Here is a 24,042-nt window from a genome sequence, read left to right on the forward strand (position 1 = left end):
GAGAAAGTCTATTTAAGCCTGTGGGAGACCCTTCCAGTTTGTCTTCAGCTGGCTAAGGAGAGAGCCTCTCCATCCCCAAGGATACCTGAAAGTAACTGGAACAAAGGACAGTAACTACAGGGGGTGTGATTGCTTGCTGGACCCAGACTAGAAGGAGGCTAGTCTGTAAAAGAGAGCTTACTGGAACTGGTGAGGTTTTTATCTGTATTCAGTTTGATTAGACATAGACTTGTGTGTTTTATTTTATTTTGCTTGGTAATTCACTTTGTTCTGTCTGTTACTACTTGGAACCACTTAAATCCTACATTCTGTATTTAATAAAATCACTTTTTACTTACTAATTAACCCAGAGTATGTATTAATATTTGGGGGGGAGGGGAACAGCTGTGCATATCTCTCTATCAGTGTTATAGAGGGCGAACAATCTATGAGTTTACCCTGTATAAGCCTTATACAGGGTAAAACCGATTTATTTGGGGGTTGGACCCCATTGGGAGTTGGGCATCTCAGTGTTAAAGATAGGCACGCTTCTGCAAACTGCTTTCAATTGAACTTACAGCTGTTAGGGGACGTGGTTCAGGCCTGGGTCTGGGTTTACAGCAGGCTAGCGGGTCTGGCTCAAACCAGGCAGGGCACTGAAGTCCTAAGCTGACTGGGCAAAAGTAGTCTTGGCAGCTCCCAAGGGGGTTTCTGTGATCCAACCCATCACACATGCCACAAAAGAATCAGCATCCACTGAGTTGCCAGAATGGATGTGATTTAAAAAAAACAGACTGTCCCTAAAGGGACTGAGAGAGAACAACGAGAGAACAACAACATGAATTCCTAGCTCCTCTATAGAACTTTTTCAGTCATAGATCTCAAAGCGTTTTGCAAAGAAGGTCAGTATTATCATTGCCTTTTTACAGATGGGGAAACTGAGGCACGGAGGGGGGAAGTTACTTGCTGGAGGTCACCCAGCAGGTCAATGGCAGAGCCAGGAATTGAAACCCGGTCTCCTGAATCCCAAGCCCACTGCATCATTAACGCTTCTTTTCACTCATACAGCCATTTGCGTTTCACACTTTCTTTCTCACTTCCCTGTGCAGAAACCAGCCCTGCCCTCACTGCAGTTCACATGGTGTGAGATTCCCCGCTCGTGAAGGGTGCTCGCACAGAGGTCTGTGCACCACCTACACCCTCCAAACAGTGGGACCCAGCTGGTGCTCGGGTCTGAATCTAACCCCTGAATTTCACCCGGTTCCACGAATGTGAGAGCAGAGCAGCCCCTCTCTGAGCCACGACTCAGCTCTTCTGTGCTGGCCACGCAAATGGGTGTGGGTGGATTTCCCTCGGACTTCTCAGGGGAAGAAGAGATGGGGTAGATAGCCGGACTCCAAGAACAGAAGATTGCAGACCTCACAGCTATGTTAACTCCTGGGAGCCTTGCTTATGCCGGCGGCACGCGAGGCATGCTTTCCCCTCCCACGCCCTACACCCTTGTTTTCCTCTCTTTCCACCCAGCATGGAGCAGGAGCGAGAGGACAGGGCTTCAGCTGCACATTAGAGGGGTCTGAGACCATGGGCCAATGCAACAAGAGTCCTCGGTGCCTAGCTGCGCAACCAGAATGATTCCCAGAGGGAGGGTGGCTGCAGCTCTTAGCTACTGGTAAACCCAAGTCAGCATTGCCTGCAAAGGGCAGCCAGCTAATGGCTGATCCGTGGCCTGCGTGAAATCACTTGTGGTTCTACTCTTGCTAGGATGGGAGCTGGACACAAACCAAACTAGCCCTGGCGTCTAACCCCATCGGACAGGCGTGACTCATCCCACGCAACCCATCTGCTGCGCAGACAAGTGCTTTCCTCAACACAGCCCATGCTGGGTCCAAATCGCCTCTCCCTAGCCACCCTGCTGGAAGTCAGCCTAGGTCTCGTCTACACTGGGATTTTGAGACATAGCAGCACTTGTGCAAATCATGTCTGCACTAGGGATCTGCAGCTGGGAAGCAAGACTAAGGCCTAAGGACACCTGAAATTCTGCCTAGCAGTCAACCCCACCCCTCCAACACATACGTTAGTTTGGTAGCACAATCCTTTATCCCAGCAGAGCTGCGTCCCACTCCTCTCATTCTCGGGAGCTACGCTTCAGGTATGTCTACTCTTGGACCTCGGGGGAGGCTAGGAATCGCACGCCTCCCTCCAAGCATGGACGTACCCTGAGACACACTGAGCACCTGGGGTATCTCAAGGATCGGGTCCATTTTATCGCAGCCAGGGAAAGGATGTAATTTTGAGGGAGACCACTTTAAGTCCCCATCCCCCCACTCCTGCCCTTACACTCTCCTTGCAGGATCAGGCCCTAATTTCTGATTCTGCCCTCATATCGGTCCTACACTGGTGTTATCCCATTGGCCTCCGATCAGTGGGACTGAGGGCTGAATCATGCCCAGCGAGTTCAACAGTGTTCCTTCCGACATACACCACGGGGAGAGACCCTTTGTCTCTTCATTCCTTCCCCTCTGGCACACAGACCAGAGTGCCCTGTTAGATGCTCTCATCCAACTGATCAGGCAACCTGGGGTTTTCGCTGGAGCTAATCAGCACAGATTAACCTTCCCACTCTCCTCCTTCCTGGAAGCACTAATTAACTACGCCAGCTACCTCCTGCCCCGCTTCCTGAAGCCAGCACGATCCGTCACCCCCGGGGGAAGAGAGCCGGCCCACACGGCCCTGCTGAGTTTTGCTAGCGAGACACTTTTAAACAAGGATTCCCATGCCCCGGCTGATGTTCATGGGTGAACGCACCCACACAGCCATTGTGCCAGCAGAACAGCCAGGCGCTTCAAAGATTTTGCAGATGTTGGGAACCGGTGGTAGGAGGGGAGCGGGACGGGGACACAAAAAGACAGGCTGGGGGCATTCTGATGCAAAAAACAGAGCCGAAGCGACTGCATTTTGGTCACACTTTCCGGGGCGGGGACATTTGTAAACAGTTGATAAGAGGTTAATTTGTGTCAGATGGGTGTTTTAATACATGGGCGATCAATTGCAAAATTGCGGGACTATTTGCAAACCATCACTCTAATTACTCCGCCTGTATGTTAAACCCTTTCCCCTTAACCCTTTATCTGTTTTATCTCTTTAGATTGTAGGCACCGTCTTTTATTATGTGTTTGTGCAGCACCTCACACAACTGGGTCCCATTCTTGGTCGGTCCCTAGGCACTACAATAATGACATAAAAATAGGTCGATAGATTGCTTTACAACCATAGCTTATAACTATCACTAATACCTTCAGCTGATGTGCGCATAACAGTCTGCAACACACACTGCTCCTGCGGAAGATTTTCAAATGGACAAATGGCAGTCGGGTGCCTAGATTCCACTGAACGTCATTAGCCGGTGGAACTCATTGCCACTAGAAGTCACTGAGGCCAAGAACTGAGCAAGAGTCAAAAAGGAATTGGGCGTTTATATGAATATTCAGAGTTAGCATATTAATGCCGGCAAAAGTGTTGGCAGGGATATGAACCTTTATGCTTCAAGGCTTGAGCCAATCTAACTATTGGGGGTCAGGATCAGACCAAATGTGGAGGGCAGATGATCCCATACCTGCTGCTGCAGGGTTCTCACATCTTCTTCTGGGGCGTATGGTGCTGGCCACCACCTGAGACAGGACACTGGGATGGACTGAGTTCGGGTCAGATGCAGTTTGGCAATTCCTATGAATTCCCAGGCAACGCAGGCAACCTCCACTGAGAAGGGGAGATCTGCAAAGTGGGCAGGCTCAGCGAAAGACGCTGCTGCTCTGCAGTTCCCACTGTAGACAAGTGGGATTTCCGCTCGATGTAAAATTGCTACTCATCTAGATGAGACGTTGACGCGGAGTGGGCGGCGGGCATGCACCCCACTGCCCTCTGTTGGAAGGAATCGGAACTGCTTATCCGCGTGGCTTAGGCCCCATACTGCTTTAGACCACGCAGCAGCGGTTCATCGTCGGGAACAGTCCCCATCGCATAGCAACGGCTGTGAAATCCTAGACACCCAAGTTTACAAGGACACATTGTGCACAAGGCTCCATCTCATGCATCAGCATAACTGGAAAGCCAGAGCAAACTGCAGCACATCTCTACTGCACAGAAGCATATTATGATTTATAGCGTGGTTGCCCCTAGAAGCCCCAGGCCCCCATTGTGCCAGGCGCTGTACAGACACAGAACAAAAGGACAGTCCCTGCCCCCAAAGAGCTGACAACCTGCCCTGCTCTTCATCTCATGATCTCACAGTGTTGTATCCTCCTGCCTCGAAAGCACTGCCCTCCCCTTGACAGGCACTTCCACTAAGAGCCAACAAATAAGCTAATCTAATGGCTGGCCATTCCCTTGACGCGGATCAACCCGCCTAGTTATTCCATTCTCAGCTGAAAGCCTCCAGAAGCGAACGGCACCAGCAAGAGAAGATGGAGCCAGGCATAGAATCACAGAATATCAGGGTTGGAAGGGACCTCAGGAGGTCATCTAGTCCAACCCCCTGCACAAAGCAGGACCAATCCAAAATTTTTGCCCTGGATCCCTAAATGGCCCCCTCAAGGATTGAACTCACAACCCTGGGTTTAGCAGGCCAATGCTCAAACCACTGAGCTATCCCTCCCCCCAAAGCATCTCGTCGGCCCTGCAGAATTCTCCACTGCTCGGCTCCCAAGCTCAGATGTTCCTGATCTACAGGGTGGGTGGGAACTTCCTGGACTGGATTTCATCTCCCTCACCCACGAGGAACATGGAGAGCGATGGGAAGATTTGAGCAGCAGCAGCTGGTGCGTACGTCTCATTAACCTGCTCTACACCCGTCCATTTACATCTGACTGACTGGAGAGAGACGCTATCCAGATACCACACTTCCAAGAAGACTAGGGGGAACGTAAAGGCAAGACTCAGCGTCACACTTTCCTAATAACTACCTGCTTCACCAACGCAAAGCAAGTCCAGAGCTCGCCCTGGCATCTGGGGAATGGTGGCCAGGAGGCTGATGAGGAAACGGAAGCTGCTGTTGTAGGAATTGCAGTTGAGACTAAGCAGGAGAATGCATCGTCATCACCACTTGCAGTAGGTCACTATCAAGGGTTTTAAACACAGGTGAGAGCCCATGGGCTTGCAGCCCCTGGCCTGTGCTGTCACCCCCTCTGGCAGCCAGCTGAGAATGGGAGGCGATTTCCAGCATGACCTTTCCATTCCCCAGGCCCCATCAACGCTCATGACTGTAATGGCCGGGGCGTAGACAGTGATGTCCGCTGGGCCAGGGTCGAAGGCAGCAGTCACAACTAGTTGCCAGGTTGAGTCAGGAAACTGGAACGAAGGTCGAGCTGGGACAGGGTCAAAGGCAGGAATCAGAACCAAAACGGGGTGAAGGATGAGGTCAGTAGCAAGCCAGAATCTGCTTTGTTCCTCAGACAGCTCCCTGGGTCAGCTTCCTCCTTTAAATAGTCGGTGCTGACCAATCAGGCGGCTGCAGGGTTCTGCTCTCTAGCTTCTTTGGGCGGTACTTCCTGCAGTGCCTAACCCACCAGTAATTGTTGGGTGCTGTTTCACCTGGCTCCCCAGTGGGGAGGTGGAGGCATCGGTCACCCAGGACCCTGCAACCCCAGGTCCTAAACCTGCCCTACAATGACCTGCCTGCCCCAGCGATGGAAACTGGGGCATCCGACAGACCAAAACTTGCTGCTGCGCATCTCGGGAGGGATCTTCTGAAGCGCTCAGCGTTGTCCCCGCTAAAGTCAATGGGAGCTTTATCGTTGATTTCACTGGAAGCAGAGCGAGGACCAACGCTGGGTGCTTTGGAGAAAACCTAGCCCCAGTGCTGGGGAGGACAGAACATGTCCACTCCCATCCTTGAGTTAAATCTAGCCCATTTAGTGAAGGGAGCTCAGACACCCTTATGCACACTGGGATTGCTGGTGGGAGTTTTTCAAGGAACAATTCCACCAAAGCTCTATGGTGCCCCATGGACCAGATTGTGCTCTCAGCTGAACTGGCAAATAGCCACCGGCACTAGTGCAGTGCTTTCCAGATCTACCCTGACCGAGCACACGGCCTGGCCTGACACGTGCTGTTCTGACGCTCAAGTCATCCCAAGCTGCGAATGCTGTATCCCCTGACCTAGAAGTGCAGGCAGGTGTAAAAACACCATCAAACTTCACATTATTGCTAAGAGAAGACTATCTGCTGAAACAGTGCAGGTGAATTTCTATTGCCCTGAGCTGCAAAGCTTCCAGAATCCACAGGGGGCGCTCACTGCACAGGCTGACGGGCAGGAAATTTAATTCCCACAAGCCCAGACTGAGAAGATGAAGTAACAAAGCCTGCTGATTTCACTTTTTAAAATAATTTGCGCTTGCATCCCCCCTTCTATTCAAGGGCCTCAATTAACTTCACAAAGATTCCCTAACTTCAACCTCACAACACCCTCTGGGAGGCGAGGAAGATGGGGAAACTGAGGCACAGAGTGATTTTAATATGTGGCTTGCTTAACACAGTTGGTGGCAGAGGTAAGACTCCAAGCCAATGAGGATTTATGCCTCATTAGGGGCCCGATCCTGCCAAGCACTACTGACTTGCATGGGAGTTGAGGTCAGTCAACACCTCTCATGAGTGTTTGGTACCTTTCTGGATCAGGATCAGTCACTGTCTGTTGGCTATGAGGGTGTTCATGTGGAGTCAGTAATTACTCGCTCCCCCAGGGGGTTGTGGGTTCCCTTCCATAGCATGCCTGTTCCCCCGTGAATCACTGTGCCCCCAAGGTGGGTGACGTAATGCCATCAACCCTGGTGACGCTCTATTTCTGGCTGACTCAGCGCCGTGACTCAATCCCAGGGGTGTAACCCAGTTAATCTGTGCCCCACCTGCCTGCATGGTACTTTGCTGCTTTCCCCCCTGCAGGCATATTTCTGCGCGCTGCACAATGGAGAACAAGCAGATCCGACACCAGCCCATTCATCCCATTAGTTAAACACTCGCCAACGCTATGGCAGGGATCTACCCCACCCCCCAACACACACACACACCCCATTCCACTTCAGCAGCATACAGGGGCCTCTGCTGCAATAGGTTAGGAGAGAAATCCCCCCCGAGCAGGCATTAGTGTAGGGCCACCAAAGGCATAACATAGGGGCAGGCCTGGAGCAGGATTCTGGGCTTTGCCAGAGCCAGGCTGAGATAGGCCATGTTTGCTTAGGCCGGGGGGAAAGGGGGGTGTATTTTGGCCCCTAGAGTAATCCAGAACCCAGGGGGAGCACAACTGGTGCAAAGCCCATCCCCTCCCCCTGGCTAGTACCGTCCCCATCTCCAACCCCAGGGTGAAATCCTGGCCACAATGACATCCGTGGGAGTTTGGCCTGCAATTTTCCCAGTCCTGAAAGGCTTGATTAGATTAGCCTGAGATTAGCACACCAACCCTTCCCTGCCAAGTCCAAACATCCCAGCCCCTTGGTGGGACACAAGACAAGGGGGCAAGGGAGCACACATGCTCCCCTATCAGCTGCCAGCAGCCCCTCCATGGCAGGTGTGTACAGTGGCTGAGGGTTTCCTCTAGTGATTTTCGGTGCCCAACCTAAGGGCTGTTGCTGAGCCCATGGCCCCAAGTCACGGCAAACTGGGCTCTCAGAAATCGAGGCAGCACCACCTGCTTTTGATTTTCCTGACCGGGGATGGGTAAGGGGCTGAGAAGAATGATGCTCAGTGCAGGCAGGAGGAGAGCAGGACATCTTAGCCGGGAGACTCACCCAAAAAACCAGGGTCCTGGTGCATGGATGGGCAGAGATCTCCCATTTAACTCCCATTGACCGTCCAGCTGCACAGCTGCCTTGCGATCTGCAAGCTGCTCCCTCCCAACTCCCCACATTACAGCTGCTGAAAAGCAACAACACCCTGGAACTGAGCCAGCTCAGGCAACATGCGTCTGTCCTCGTAAGTCCCTTCTACTCCTTTTCAATCTGCAAAGGGGAGGACGTGGGCCTGGAGACGACTCAGCTGCACAAATATGTCCGGGGTGCAATAACCAAGGCAGGAGATGGTAGAACTGGGTGGTAGGACCCTGCACTATCTGATGAAATTGAGCAAAGGGAAAAATGTTTCCTAACAGCAAGATCTATTAACGGTAGGACCTAACACTGCCAGACTCGGAAAAATTTACACATAACTAGCAGCGAGCAGGCTCTGGTGACCAGTGAGATTGTACAGTCTCCCCAGAGGAAGGGGTGGAAGCCCTGTTGCTTGAGACAAAAAACAACCATCGCCAAAAATCCTGGACTACACTGGAAAGCGAACAGTAGGAAAGAATCCTGCCCTGGCAGAGGGACAGGCTGGGTGACCCCATTGGTCTTTTCTATTGCCAATTTCACTGACTTGACCGCAGTCATAACTAATAGTAACCGTGAAAGGTTTTGACTTGCCCTTGGCCAGTTGCTTAGTTTGGCAGCTGTCGAACTGTCTGTGGGAGGCAAATGATACGTCTCGTCATGCGATACTCATTGGCGTACCATGCAGATGTGCACCCAGGCAGTGCATGAGTTGCCAGCAGCCCTGCCAGCCCTGGCTGTGGGAATCAAAGCAAACCGGTTGGCCAACACAAGCCTGAAGTGACTCCCTGCAGCAAATTGGACTAACCAGCGTGGTTTCCCACAGGCATCTAGTTCCCACCAAGGCTTTCCCTTGACCACCTTAGCCCGTGTTCAAGGCAGGGTGCCGTGCCTTCACTAGACTTTCCAGAGTGTTAGGCAGAATATGTCAGCTAATACCCTCTACCAACTCTGAACCCTGGTCTAGCCACGGCCACGGTGATTTAGGTTATGTGCAGTCGGAGGTGCGACCGCTGTACGTGCCGTAGACCGATCTACACTAGAGTTAACAATAGCAGTGAAACCCCCCAGAAGCAGCATCCCTCCCTACCAGGGACTTTGGGTACATACTGGGGTGCCCACCACCCCCATAGATCTGGATCAAAGATAACTCAGGTGTATCCACCGGTGCTGCATTCACGCCTCCGGCTGGCAGTGCAGACACACCCTTCAGGGACCCGTGAAAGTTGTATTCACCACCACCTCTCCCAGGGACTGCTGACAAACCCAGACAATCCCGGACAACTTTCACCGGAACGGTAGCCGGGAGAGCAAAAATCCCATGCCCCGTCCTGCGTCGCCACCCCGGGATAACGCAACCAACAGGCAGGTGAATCCAAGCACGAGTAGAACACGTGCGGAGATGGAAGCATGGGGGCAGGAGGGGCGGCTTTTTGGCTTCCCATTTACGCTGTCCACAAGCACCATGCCAGCTGGAGGGAAGCGGTGGGCCGAGGTGACATGCATGCCTGGTGCAGAAGAAATCTAGCTGTGCCTGATAAATTGGAGGAATTGTTTGCCCTGGCACAGACACGGTGCTTGCTCCACCGCCAAGCCCAGCGTCAGAGCGGGACACTCTGCTGCCCAGATCAGCCTTTACCTTGGGCGACAACACCAGCCTTCCTGGAAGACGCCCATGGGTTAGATTCTGCCTGGGGTGATGTGGCTGCAGCCCCTGGCACAGGGCCCTCAGTGGCAGCATGACCAGCAGAGGGCACTGGAAGCATCTGCAATCGCCCCCCTCTTCCCAGGGGGTCCTTTGCAAGGCAGAAAAGTGAGCAGCCCCAGCTGTGGAGGAGGCAGGGGTGGGGCAGCTAAGGAATGCACTGATTCAGCATAGCCCCTCTTCCACGGGGCCCTCTGAACAGGAGGGAGGGATTTTACTCCACCTGTCTCACTTGTTGCAAACCATTCGTGACATACCTCTCTTCCATGAGATCCCTGATAGATGCCACCGTTGGTCCTGATCCCAGGTGGGTGTAGTATGGTCCCTCGTCTTTCTCCACTATTTGTTCTAGGAAAAACAAGGGGGGGGGATTACTTCATTTGAACCGGTGCCAACCCCCTCTACCCTCCCCAGAACCAGGCAGATCCTGCAGGCTAACGCAAGTCCTTAGTGAAATCAGGACGGCCCCACGCTCTTCACAAGACGCCCGCCCACCAGCACCACCTGTGCAGCCTCAGTGCGATCCCCGAGTTTGCAGAGCTGCAGCCGACCACACTTAGGGCGTGTTCACATGACAGGCGGCACAGCGACGGAGCGATCGCCGTTTTCTGTCGCTGCAGGAACTCCGCTTTCCCGAGCAGAGGCGGTGACGTTGAGGGAAGCATCCTTCCGTCACCCGAGCTGTATCTACACTGTGGGTTATATCGGTGTAGCCACAGCGCTCAGGGCAGTGGATTTTGCAGAGCCCTGAGTGCTAAAGCTCGGTCGATAGAAATTTTCAGTGTAGACCAGGCCTGAGGCTTGTCCACACTTGAAAGTGAACTCAGATTAAGGCAAGATATGAATTTAAAGGGCAACAGCTGGTCCTGATATTAACTCCAGGTGTAGACAAGCCCTTAGCCAAGCGTTCAGTTGACGATGCACAATAAGAAATCGCCCTCAGCTTCCTTTCCCAGGACTGCAGGGTTAGCAAGAGTTAGAGAGAGCAATGCTTACTTTTGCATCTCCAGTGAGCAGACAGAACTCTGGGTGTACGCACAGAGAAAGTTATGACTAGTAATGCTTAGTTTACAGGAGCACCTAGAGGTCCTCACCTAGATCCAGGTGCCTCTGGGCTAGGCGCTGTACAGACACAATGGGACAGCCCCAGTCTCAAAGAGCTTACAATCTAAGCACACAAAGGTGGGATTGTTACCCCCAGTTTACAGCTGGGGACTAAAGCGCACATATATTAAGTCACATACAGCAGAGCCAGGAATGGAACATGGATCTGCAGAGCACCTGCCTAGTGTATTATCATAGAATCATAGAAGATTAGGGTAGGAAGAGACCTCAGGAGGTCATCTAGTCCAACCCCCTGCTCAAAGCAGGACCAATCCCCAACTAAATCATGCCAGCCAGGGCTTTGTTAACCACAAGTCCATGCTGATAAGCAAGGCGGTGCCTTAATTGCATAGTCCTTTCCCACATCTGTGCTGTAAGGGGTCAGCTTCTGCCACCCTTACTCCTCATCAGAAGTGCCTTTCTCCCCTGTGACTTCAGTGGGCTCCTGGCTGAACTAGGTCATATCTCACATGAGTTAAGGCAGCACAATCCAGCCCTTAGCAAACAGAGGTGTGCCTGCTTTTAACACACAGCCAACGCCTATCAAAACCACCCTCCCTTTTCACTCAGTGACAAGAAACAGGTTTTCAGCCATTCCTGGCAGCATTGCCCGCAGCGCACTTCACGCCCTTTAAATGCAGCCATGGAGAAAAGCAGCTTCTCGCAATAACCCGCGTGGGGAAGATACATGCAAATCCACCCCTCCTTCCTGAAACTGGACACAACGGGCCCGATCCCCAGCTGGGACAGATCAGCAGAGCTCCCCTAAAATTGGTACAGCTACGGTAATTCCCACCAGTGGAGAGTCCCACCCAGTGAATCTTGTGGCATGTGATGGAACAAGATATACACACACACACACACACACACACACAACTCAGGTTCAGCAGAATAGCTTCAGGCATGGCCCAGCACCAAGCACCTAGATACAGAGCCAGGCCATCACTGCATCAAGCAAGCATGGCCTGGCACTCATTGCATTCTATACAGCCGGCCTCTGGAGGGCAATGACCAACAGGGGTGAGCGATGCAAACGCAGCTACCAGCCCTGCACAGGATGCATGAGTTCCTTGCCTGGAGACATCGCAGTCAGGTTCCTCCGATCAGCTGGAACAAGATTGTTTGGTGAATGCTGAGAAGCCGGATTATATTGGGAGAAAAGCGAGAGGTTTCTAAATCACGGATTAACCAGCTCTCTGGCAGGGGCAGATTTTGCTATATTTTCTGGCCCACATGGAACATTTTCTCCCTCTCTCTTTTCGCAGCCTCCTGGGATCAAGGTGAAGCTGGAGAGAGACAGGAGCAAAGAACACAGCTGTGACCCAAAGCCATCTACTTTGCCCAGCTGGGTAAACCGGTGCTATTTCATCTCAAACATAGGCACCTGTAAGGCAAGGGAAAGACCCTACTTAGTTATGCTCTGCACCTGGGAGGTGATCGATTGCCTCTTGGGTCAGAGTGGGGACAGCGAGGCTGTACAAGGAGCTGAGAGAGCACAGGCGTGGCAGAGACGAACTAGGGAGAGTCCCTTCCTGTAGCAGGGCTTGGCCCTGGCCAGAAAGTGGAACGACAAGAGTAGGGTTAGCTGTAGAGTGGAGAGGAGTCCCAAGCAAGGGTCGATGAAGACCAGGGAATGAGACAGACGCGCAGGAGGGGTGGAAGGCTAGCTTAAATGGCACTTGGATTCCCTGCAGGGAAAAATCAGGGGGTCAGTACCTTGACAAGGGGGAGGAGTTGAAGTTGAACTGAGGAGGGGCAAAGGATCCTTTTTATGTTTTTTGTTTAGAGCTGAACCCAGAATGGGACTGAACTGTGCCACAGAAGACCAAGCAAGGCACTCTGGAGAAGGGACTGGTTGGGGCTGACCATCCGGGCAAAGGAAGTGCCCACCAGAGGGAGTGCAAGAAGCAAAATCCCCTTCAATGCCACATCCAGGCACGAACGGCGGCCTAGAGGTAAAGATACGTGTTTATACCTCTTCCTTTAATCCAGTGTAACTCTGATGTCCCAGAGCCTCAACCACTGCAGATCAGCTACCCCCATTTACACCGAGCATCTGACCCACTGGCTACAATGGAGTTACTCCTGACTTACATCACCGGGAGAGTCATTTATCTGAGTGCAGGCCAGATTCCTTTCTCAGGTACACCACTGGTACCCTTGGGAGACTCCACCGACCCCGAGAGGTCCCCAGCACATGGCCAAGAGTTGGAGATGCGGGAACGGTGAGAGATGGGCAGAAATTGATGACACTAGACGGGAAGAGGGGACCAAACTGAGCAAGAGCCCCAGCTACAGCAGGGAAAAGAGCCACGGATAACCCCCTGGCTGAGCACCTGGGAGATGGGAAAGCGAGTTGGAGAGGAACAAGGAGAAACAATCAGAAGTTCAGGGACGTGGGCCCCTACCCCACATGGAGCCATCTACAGCAGTGCAATGTGCCACCACAACCGAATGACCTGGTATCATCTGACTCCCTCTTTGCACGGCTGTGAATGATTCCACCAGGAGCAGGGCACTGATGAATGGGGCCTGGCGTCGGAGGCAAGAGTAGGGCATCCAGCAGGAGATCTGGAAGGAGAGGCCTAGCAGGCTCAGGAGTCTTCAGCCCGGCAGAGATAACTGAAGCCGTGGGAGCAGGTGAAGGCACCAGAGGTGGTAGGCTGGGAATTTCTATCCCAAAGTTTCTTTGGAAATCCTGGCCATGAGCTACACGATCAAAGGCGGCACCCACTGTAACATTCACCGCCCCAGCACGCATGACGGGACACAGAACTCAAGTCCAACCAGCAGGGGGAAAAAGAGAGACTCGTGCAGTTGCTGGATACCAGACACCTGGGGGCTAGTAGCTAGTAGGACTACTCAGGAAGAAGCAGAAATGGCCAGAGTTAGAGAGCCATTTCAGGGCCCAGCTTAGCCAAAAATTAGCTCCGACTTCTACATTTTTCCTCCTCCATTGTGCTTTTGTGTAGGAGGTAGAATTGGCCTGGCACAGCAAATGCATGGATACAGCCCGCGCTCTGGAGTTCAGGGGGCAGTGCCAAGATCCACGTTTCCCCAAGCCCATGGCATTATTGTCTAAGGGCACGTCTACACGGCAAACTATTGCCGAGGCAACTGACGTTGACATCGGCTGCTGCACCGAGTATATCACTCGTGCACATACATACGTGGCTCCTTGCTTTGGCACTGCAGGGGCATTCATGTCAGTGCACGGTGCACCATGGGGAGGCATCCCAGCGTGCAACTCACCATCATCCAGCACACTCTTTTTTGGGAAGTTTTGACAATGTATGGTGAGGGCAGAAATGAGTCACGTAAGGGGAGACTTGGATTGTGGGACCAAGTTCCCATCATGCAACTTTCCCCATCCCATAATGCCACCTCTGTCCCATAACTGTCGCACCTATTTTGCAAATCCCATGAACCTGTGCCGGACTTGTCGCTGTCCATTATCTCTGACCGAAGCATGGAGGCTGCACAGCTCTGCATTATTGTCACGAGTGCGGTGAGAACAGGATGCGTGATCCTCTGGTATTTGCAGAGCCGCAAGAAGAGCAAAGGGGAAAATGGTGATTTCTGGGAGGGCAGACTGCTGTGTAACATAGCAAGAACCAATTCAATACCGCTGGTGGTATTCATGGAGCAGCTGCAAACAGTGGAGTGCCGCTTCTGGACCCAAGTAACGAGCACTTACTGGTGGGATCCCTTTGTAATAGAGGCTTAGGATGACGAGCAGTGGCTAAAGAACTTTCAGATATGAAAGGCCATATTCCTGGATCTGTGTGCCAAGCTCATCCCAGTCCCCTGGCACAGAGACACCAGACTGAGAGCTGCACTGAGAATGGAGAAGCAAGCGGCGATCGCACTGTGGCAACTTGCAACACTGGACTGCTACAGGTCAACGGGAAAATCATTTTGAAGTTGGAAAATCTACAGTGGGGGCTGTTGTTATGCACGTGTGCAGGGCCATTAACTGTCTCCTGCTCTGCAGGACTGTGACTCTCAGCAATGTGCAGGACATAGTGGATTTGCAGCAATGGGGTTCCCAAACTGTGGTGGAATGATAGCCGGCACGCATATCCCTATTTTGGCATCAGCCCACTTTGCCAGAGAGTACATCAACAGAAAGGGCTATTTTTCTATCGTTATGCAAGTGCTGGTTGATCACTGGAAACACTTCACTGACATCAGTGTTGGCTGGTCAGGGAAGGTGCGTGAAGCTTGCATCTTTAAGAACACAGAACTATTCAGAAAGCTAAAAGCAGGGATTTTCTTTCATGACCAGCAGATTACCATTGGCGATGTTGAAATGCCTATCATGATCCTGGGGGATCCAGCCTACCCCTTGCTCATGAAGCTGTACACTGGGCACCTTGGCAGCACCAAGGGAAGATTCAACTGCCAGTGCAGGATGACAGCTGAATGTGCTTTTGGTAGGCTGAAGGGACGCTGGCGTTGTTTACTCACCAGATATTTTCTGTGAGGAAAAATATCCCAGTGGTTAGAGCTGCCTGCAGCGTCCCGCATAATATCTGTGACACAAAGGGGTAAAAGTTGCTGCTGGGGCAGAGGGTGCAGGTGGAGCAGCTGTCTGATGAGTTTGAACAACCACACACAAGGGCTATTAGAAGACCTCAATGTGGAGCCACCCAGCTCAGAGAGGCTTTGAAAGAGCACTTTATCAATGAGCCCCAGTAATGTGTCGTGGTGGACTGTGCTCTACTCAGCCCTGCAGTTTGGGGGCCTGTTAGGAATTGTGCGTTGCTTGGTACACATCTATGAACATAACATTGAATTTTGTGGTGCTTGCTGTACATTTATGAACATTACACTGTGTGTGTCACTGATCCAATGAGCTGTCACAGTGTATGATAACAGGTAAGCGGGTGCCCTCACTACCATCAGCCATTCCGCATCATACATTGGGATTAATAAAAATGAATTATTCTCCAAACAACAGAGTTTAATTGACTCACAAAAACACTTCAGCAGAAATTCTGTGCAAGTTAAAAGCAAATATATTAAAACCTTAATAAATTTATGGATCAGAGTTTAAAGAAGAGGAAGGAACATTCATGTTCACTTTAGTTAGTCATACATCAACCATGGCTCTCAAAGGTCAGTGTATGCGATACTGTGGTTGTCCTTAGTGTGGAGCGGTAGGAGAAGCCCCTGGTGCATCTCCCTCTCCTTTGCCTGCTGAGACTCCTGGATCTTCTCCTGTCTGTTCTTTCCCTCTCCATCCAGACTGTAATATTCACCCTCCAGGCCCTCTGCTCACAGTCTGATGCAGCACTGGCTTGCAGGATCTTGCCGAACATGTCATCCTGAGTCCTCTTCTTTCTCTGACTCAAGCGTTCCACAGGTGTAGAGGGGGAACCCCTGAAGGCCACAACGGCGGCAGTGGCAGATAGAACACACAAAGGTACCGCTGTCAGTACGTGAAACAGAAAGTGAAAGTTAAGTTTCTGAACTCCCTTCCCATGCTCCCCGGATGCTTTAAGCAAGACCTCCTGACTGACAGTCTGCTTCCAAGTGCTCGTGCACAGCACCAGGCACCGCACTTGAGGGAAATGAGGAGGGTATTGCTCGGTTGCATGAAACTATGAGTACAGGGCAATGGCGCTGAATACTGGCACCATTTTCCACAGGCTGGGGCGATCTGAGCTGATATCCCACTCCCGAGGGTGACAAAGGCACAGAGAGCACAGCTGCAGCTTGCATTCCCAAGGCCCATGTGCTGCAAGCGTGCGTACTGCAACGGTGCCTGCTGAAGTTATCACTGACTGGCGTAGGAAAGCACCCTACCGCAGAGGGGGAAATAAGGCTGTCGGCCCTAGAAACCTTTCCTCAAGATCTCTTGGGAGGATTCAAGACACATCCCTGTGTACAGACACACACTGCTACGCGTGACAATCCCGCTCCATCCACCCGTCTAACTCTAGAGGGGAATGAAAAGCAGATAACTACACTACCTCTTTGTTGTATCGCTACCTAGTCTAGCATGCGTACATTAAGGAAAAGTCGATAGCTTTGTCCTGCTAAGTTGGGGGCATCATCGCTGTAATGGGAAATAAATTTACCCTCTTACCTGAGGTTCCTTCCCTTGCATCACGCTTGACAGCTGGGACCAACTGGACTATGGTGAAGTCTCAAAAAGATCCTGGCTCTTGGCATAGCTGGGCCTCCTGGGCACATGTCCTTCATCCTCTTCATCCTCACTGTTCACACCAGGGGCCTCTGTCTCGGGCTCCACGGCGGTACCCAGGGTGGTGCATGGGGAGGTCTCCGCCAAATATGGCATGCAGCTCTTTGTAAAAGCAGGTCTGCGGCTCGGCACTGGATTGACTGTCAGCCTCTCTGCCCTTCTGGTTTGCCTGCTGCAGTTCCTTCGCTTTCACGTGGCACAGCTGCTGATCCCTGTCGTACTCCGTCTCCTGCATCCCCCGTGCAATCTGCTCAGAGATCTTCACATTTCTATGGCTGGTCCTTAGCTGTGCCTACCCAGCCTCTTCTTCCCACAGGCCCAGGAGATCCAATATCTCCTGTGTACTCCAGGTGGGAGTGCGTCTGGATTGCGTAGCCAGCATGGTCAGCTGGGCCCTTGTGCATAACCATGGAAAGCTGCTAGGTGGACTCGCCAAGCGGGGCAATCAAGAAAAGGTATTTCAAAAATTCTTGGGGTTTTGGTGGGAGGAGGCTTCTGGTCTCTGTGACCCCCTGGGCAGTGGAATTAACAATTGTGACCAGAGTGATCAGTGTGTTGCATTGTGGGACAGCTGCGTGGGTCAACATATTTAACACAGTATCTGCAGCAGTGCTGCGTTGACTTCAGGACATTGACCATGATTCAACGCCGCTCAAGGAGGTGCTGTTACTATGTCGTATAATGGAGAGCTTACATCAGTGGGAGACAAATTTACGTGTAGACACATGCCCAGCAGGTCAGTGCATGGCAGCTTACATCAACCTACCTCTGTAGTGCAGACCAGGCCTAAGGGCCAGCCTTTTAAAGGTATTTAGGTGCCTAACTCCCATTGTTTTTTTTTTATAGGCATTGGGTGCCCAAATACCTATAAAAATCGGGCCCTAAAAGCTTTTTGCCAGAAAGAGCCAAACAACTTGGTTTTGTCAAAACTTCAGTTTCTCCCTCTAGGTGACTATTTCAATTGGGGACAGTGATATAGTGTCTCTGCATGTTTGCAAGGGAAAGGGGGGACAGTGTCTCTTACTATTAATTTCACTATCGTCTTTCTACCACACAGCCAAAAAAAAAAAAAAAAAGTATTTTCAATCCAGCATCCTTCTGATTTAAATTATTTACTTACTTTAAATTGGGAAACCCAATATATACTGCAAATTCAAGTGACACTGTCAGGGGCCCAGCAACTAGCTACTGCAATGACTAATATTCTGGAAAAATGAGAGAGAAATCTATTAAGACAGGAAAAAATAAAGATAGCGAGACAAGTCAGATAAATAGAGGAGAAAAATGATAGATTTATAGCTAGATTAAGACATGCAGATAGATATAAACAGATTAGGAAAGAGAGATCCTGGTTACATGAGATTACACTCAAAACATCTAAAAATATAAATAATTTTAAAACTAATCTGAACGGAAATATGTTTTATGATCTGTCTTCAGCTATTCCAAATGTGATGGTGCCCAAATGCAGGAAAAAAAACTATTTTAGCACTTAGAAATATTCAGGATGAAAATGTAACAGCAAAAATATATAAAGATGCAACCCAAGAAAATGTTTATCAATCACAATGACCTACCAAATCATCTGGCAAGAGGAGAAAAGTCTAACAACTCTAGGGGACTGTTCCCCGGCACATGCCGCTCTCAGAAATGCTGGATCTATCAGGTTCACTTGAGTTCAGAAGAGATTTACCTGCCCCAGTGCCAAAGACAAAGTACTTTCCATTTTCCAGATTTGCAAGGAACGTCTAAGCATTTGGATTAGTAAGAGCAGGAAAGAACGTCCATAATTCTGTCTCTCAGCAAGAAATCGGGACCACTCCAAATTCTATTTCCTGTTTCTAAACAAGAGGTTGCAAATTGCTTCCTTTTCCGGAGTACAATTACCCTCTGAGCACACGCAGAGTGGACTCAGCCTCAAAGATCAGAGAGGCCAAACTGAGGCAACATTACACCTGGCATCACCGCCCGGCGGGAACATTGTTAGAGATGATCCAAATGAGAGGCGAACAGATTTGGGAAGTGACTTTTTCGCTTCGTTGCAAACAAATGCTACTATTTTGGAATGTCTCCATGCCAGCTGGCTACCCCTAAAGCATGCAAGAAAGAATCAAGCACCTGTATGGAAGAAGGCAGCCTCTTCACCGATTCAGTCATTTCTGCTTCCAGAGGATTTGGGGGAGACTTATACAAATTCACCCTAAATTAAAATTCTGATTTCAAAGCTCTCCTTTTGCCTGACTCACAGCAAAGCTTCATCATAGATTCCAAGGCCAGAAGGGACCACTGCGTTCATCTAATCTGACCTCCTGTACAACACAGGCCAGAGAACTCCAGGAGCAGCTGAACTGTACATATTGTTCAGAATTCCCACCGATTTGCAAAGCATTAATACCTTTCAGTGTTGGTTTCCAGAATCGGTTTCAGCCAATCATTTTGTGAGTTGGCTACAGATGCTGTGCTACTAATTTCCACACCCTCGTGGAGAGAAAGATGAACCACAAGTTTAAGTAGCTTTCAGCCATGACTGGTTCAAACCTTTTCAGCTCAGAACATTACTAGAATGTCGGGTTCTAGGTGGTATGGGGAGTGATCTTCAAGGCTGAGATTTTCAAAAGTGACTAGTGATTTCGGAAGCCTCAATTTTCGATTGCCCAGCTTGAGATCCCTTAAAGGGGCTGAATTTTCCCTGGGCTGGGCGCTCAGCACTTTCTGAAACTGCCCCCTTTTAAGGTGTCTTGAGTTGAGCACCCCAAAAAATGAGGCACCCGGAATCACTAGTCAATTTTTAAAATATTGGCCTAACATCACTGCTTGCTACTTTGTTTATAGTAAGCTAAAGCCTGTTTCCTCACCAAACTATTTCTCCTCCTGTCATGTGCATGTGACTTTGTTATTGTAGGGTTTAGCTTGTTTCTAAAAAGCAGGCTTTTAAATAACAATGATTAGTATTATTTATACGACATTAGCACTCAGTGGTTCCAGCCAAGATGAGAACCGCACTGGGCTAAGGGCTATACTAACAGCGAGAGAGGCGTTCTCCCCAAAGAGCTGGTAATCTAAATAGACACGATAGACAAAGGGAGTATTATTGTACAGATGGGAGGAACTGAGACAAAGATTTTTGTTCTCAGTGTGTGCAACACCTAGCACAATGGGGACCTGATCACTGATTGAGACCTCTCGGCACTACCAAAATACAAACACTGCTAATTAAAATCATCGTAATTCAGGAGCAGAGTTTTCAAAGGCACCATAAACCCTGATCCTGCTCTCAATGAAGTCAGTGGCAAAACACCTGCTCACTCCAACGGTGCCGAGCCAGTCCTAATTCTCATTGAAACTCAAGGGGAGTCAGGCATCAACCTGCCATTTGTGTCTTTGAAAACTTCCCTCTGAGTGACATGCCAAGGTCACACAGGGTGCACGTATCAGAGCCCGGAGTTGAACCCAGAATCCCTCTTATGAGCACCCTTCCTCCCACTGCCTTGAATTTACCAACCCTCCATGACCAAATAATCTTCAACTACCCAAGAACGTCGTTTACACCTAGGAATCAAAATAATGAAACAGAATGGTGGGTCAGTTCTGGTAGGGTTACATCTGTTTGTTATTGTAGGGTTACACTAGCTTGTTATTGTAGGACCAAGCATTATTTTTAGGGATGTATTACAACCATTTTTGTTAATGCAGGGCGCTCTTGTGCATTGTGCTCCTAGAACTGATTTGTTTGAACTTTTAAGTTGGTTCAATAAAATATATTACCTCACATACCCCTATGGATTTTTGCAGACGGAAGAAAAATGAAAGTAAAATTCATTAGCCTTAAAGGTGTGTGTTTAAAGAGCAACTGACAGGTGAACATTTTATTTGGAGACCATTCTGCAGATCCCGGTCTCTTGTATAACATGAGAGCTGCCACACTAGGTCTGACCATCGGTCCAGCTAGCTCAATATCCTGCCTCCAACAGTGGCCAGTACCAGAGCTTTAGAGGGAGCGTACAGACTAGGGGAAGTACGGAATGATCCACTCCCATTTCCATTCCCGGTTTCTGGTAACCATAGGTTTATGGTTACCTGGAGCATGGAGTTGTTTCCCTGGCCATCTTGGCTAATAGCCATTGACGGCCCTGTCCTCCATGAACTAATCTTGTTCTTTTTTTAACCCAATTATACTTTTGGCCTTCACAACATCCCCTGCCAATGAGTTCCACAGGTTAATTGTGCACTGTGTGAAAAAGTATTTCCTCTTATTTGTATTTAACCTGCTGCCTATTAATTTCATGAGGTGACTCCTAGCTTCTGTGTTATGTGAAGCAATAAATAACATTTCCGTGTTCACTTTCTCCACATCATCCATGATTTTATAGACCACCATATCCCCCTTCCGTTGTCTCTTTTCTAAGCTGACCAGCCTGTATCTTTTTAGCGTCCCCTAGTATGGAACCCATTTCCTACCCTTGATCAGCTGTGTCAGCCTTCCTTGAACCTTTTCCACTTCCACTCTATCCTTTTAGAGATGGGGCAACCAGAACTGGATGCTGTATTCAAGGTGCGGGTTCACCATGGATTTATAGTGTGACATTAAGATATTTTCAGTCATATCTTCTATCTCTTTCCTAATAGTTCCTACCATACAGTTGGCCTTTTTGACCACTGCTGCTCAATGAGCAGAAGTTTTCAGAGAACTATCCACGCTGACTCCAAGATCTTTCTTGGGTGGTAACCGCTTATTTAGAGCCCACTGTTGTATATGGGTATATTTTCTTAGTTCTCTTGCTAGTACCTTGTTAGTGAAGAAATTCTCATGGGAAAAGGGTCTTAGTACTTTGAAAGCTTCTGTGTGAGATTTCAGTGCTGGGCAGTGAGCAGAAATGTGGGTATTGTATTTGTTTATGGCCTTATAGCTTCCACGATAACCAAATGTCCCAAACCCTCCAGGAGATTCTCTCTTCAGATGGCGGGAGTAGCAACAGAAAAGGGTATGTGCTCCAAAGGGAGAGATTCCCTGCAAAGACCCTTAAGAATAAAACAAGTTAGACCTACATTTTCAAAAAGTGTCCCCTACTACCGGAAGCTCAACTTGAGACCCCTGGAGCAAACCTCCACTTCCACTGCCTTAGCTAGAGTTGCATTTCCTCAGTACCTGTGGACACCAAAACTGGAGGAAGCCCAAAACCAGCAGCCGCGGGGGGAAATCTTACGACCATTTGAGCTTTGGCCTCTCTGCTGAGACAGCAACCAAGTAGGTCAGACCAGACGATCCTCCTGGTCCTTTCTGGCCTTAAAACCGCTGCAAAATCTAGAACGGCGCGAATGCACGTAATCACAGACGCACACACTGCCTTACCAGCACTGCTGCTGAGTGCTGCGTGGCTGCAGGGTAAGATTCTGATGGGCTGGAGCACTTGTTCCACATGGGTTCCCTGGGCCAAACCTTCTGCTCCATTGAGCTCACGTTACACCAGCTGCGACTCTGGTCCCCCCATGTGAGGAAAGTACTCAAAGACCATCCCAACCAGGACTCCCCTCCCCTACAGGAGCAAGCTGGAGGATGGGTCCAAAGAGCCCAGGAGGAGAACAGGGGATTGGCTTCTGTGGGTGTCCTATAAAATAATCAGATCTGGGCACATCAGTCAATTTTACCAGTTAGTGTTGTTTAAAACCATTAGGATTTGAGGGCATTCAGCAGCACCTCGTCAGATCAGACCCTAATATCCCCAGATGCTTCATTCCCCTTGGTACGGTTCAGTTATTCCAGACTTGAGCTTTCCAGGCAGTATTCAGCGCGGAGCCAGGGACTTTGTCCTTCCACTACAGAGGCCTGATCAGTGGCTTGTAAACCACACCGCCCCCTCCCCAACCTCGTTCCTGGAACAAACAGCAACCAGGCTGTGATGGGGGCCAGAGTCCTGGCTGGCTTTTTTTTTTTTTTTTTTTTTTTTAAAGTTTGCAAGCTGCTGCTAATGTGATTTGCTCTTTTGGTTACTCTGTTGAGTGTAAATGCAGCTGGCCTTCTTTTCTCTGAAACGTGATTGTCCTGGCTCTGACCATGCTCAGAGGGAGTGCTGGGCTATTTGAATGATAAAGAACCAATACAGAGATAATTAAAAATAGATATTTCAGCCTGGGCCATCACAGTTACTATTACATGGTGGGGAACAGGCAACCAGCCTGCATCTGTGGAAGAAGAGCTAGTTAGCAGATGCTTCAGTGGGGCTTGTTTTCTGTCCGGCAGTGCTGAGCAATTGACACAGATTTAGGGCCTGATTCTTTATTCTGCACCTTCTGCAGTCAATTTACCTCCCGTGCCACATGGGGATCAGAAGAGAACTGTTTTACACCCTCCTTGCCCTGGTGTAAATGACTGTCCACAACGCAGGGCAATGACAATTCAAGCCCTTTGTATTATCTCATGGGGTGATCTCATGCCACACGGTAACAGATAACAGGCAAGCACCACGTACTATCAATATTTCACTACCTCCTCCTCCCCCATTAAACTGGGGCATCCCTTAACGCAAGGGGAGGCAGCAGCTGCCTGTCTGCACACCTGCTTGTCTTGCCATCCCACAGAAGCTCCAAAGAGACCCCTGGAGCAGGATACCCATTTGGCTTAAGGAGGGTGTGATGTTGCACTCCATCATGTTTTATGGAAATATGCTTATGAGTGTGAATATGATTTAACTGGAATATGCTTTATGCAAAAGGTCTCTTGTAAGGCATCATTACAAAGCTTATAATCTACTGAGTGTGTTCATGCTATTTGTATGAAGGTATCATCCTTTTATCTGAAGCTAGAAATATAAAGTATGACTCTGAGGTCCTATTGTAATTATGCAAAGTGTTGGCCATTAATGGTGGTTTAGAATCTTAATGGCTCCCATTGCATAGGACAATTGGTTGTAAATGGTTTGTTTACCTGCAAGCCTTCCTGTGTACATGTTGGCCAGAATAAGGTCTTTCAGTGACATGTGATCATGTCACTTGAACTGGAATCCATCTTAAACCTGGTACTTTCCCATTTAGAAGGAGGGGTGGGGACCCAGAGAGACAAAAGATTTCCGCCTTGTGCCAAAGCTATAAAAGGGGGTGGAGCAGGACAAGGGGGGTTCCAGTCATGAGAAAACCCCAGCTTTTCACCTAAGATGCCTGCTGGAACTAACAAGGACTGTACCGGGGGAAAGGATTGG

At 49.8% G+C, this 24,042-nt stretch overlaps 1 protein-coding gene across 5 annotated transcripts in view; it reads right to left on the reverse strand.

Moving 5' to 3' along the window:
- The window catches only part of TET3 (tet methylcytosine dioxygenase 3), a 173,126-nt gene that overhangs the window by 23,142 nt on the left and 125,942 nt on the right, over positions 1-24,042 (reverse strand). For all 5 annotated transcript variants that reach the window (XM_073325181.1, XM_073325183.1, XM_073325184.1 and 2 more), the window contains one exon: positions 9,792-9,882. In XM_073325181.1, the coding sequence (XP_073181282.1) occupies positions 9,792-9,882 (91 nt within the window). The remainder of the gene's footprint in view (positions 1-9,791; positions 9,883-24,042) is intronic.

The sequence above is a fragment of the Lepidochelys kempii genome, chromosome 26, assembly GCF_965140265.1.
Source record: "Lepidochelys kempii isolate rLepKem1 chromosome 26, rLepKem1.hap2, whole genome shotgun sequence".
Classification (NCBI taxonomy): Eukaryota; Metazoa; Chordata; order Testudines; family Cheloniidae; genus Lepidochelys; species Lepidochelys kempii.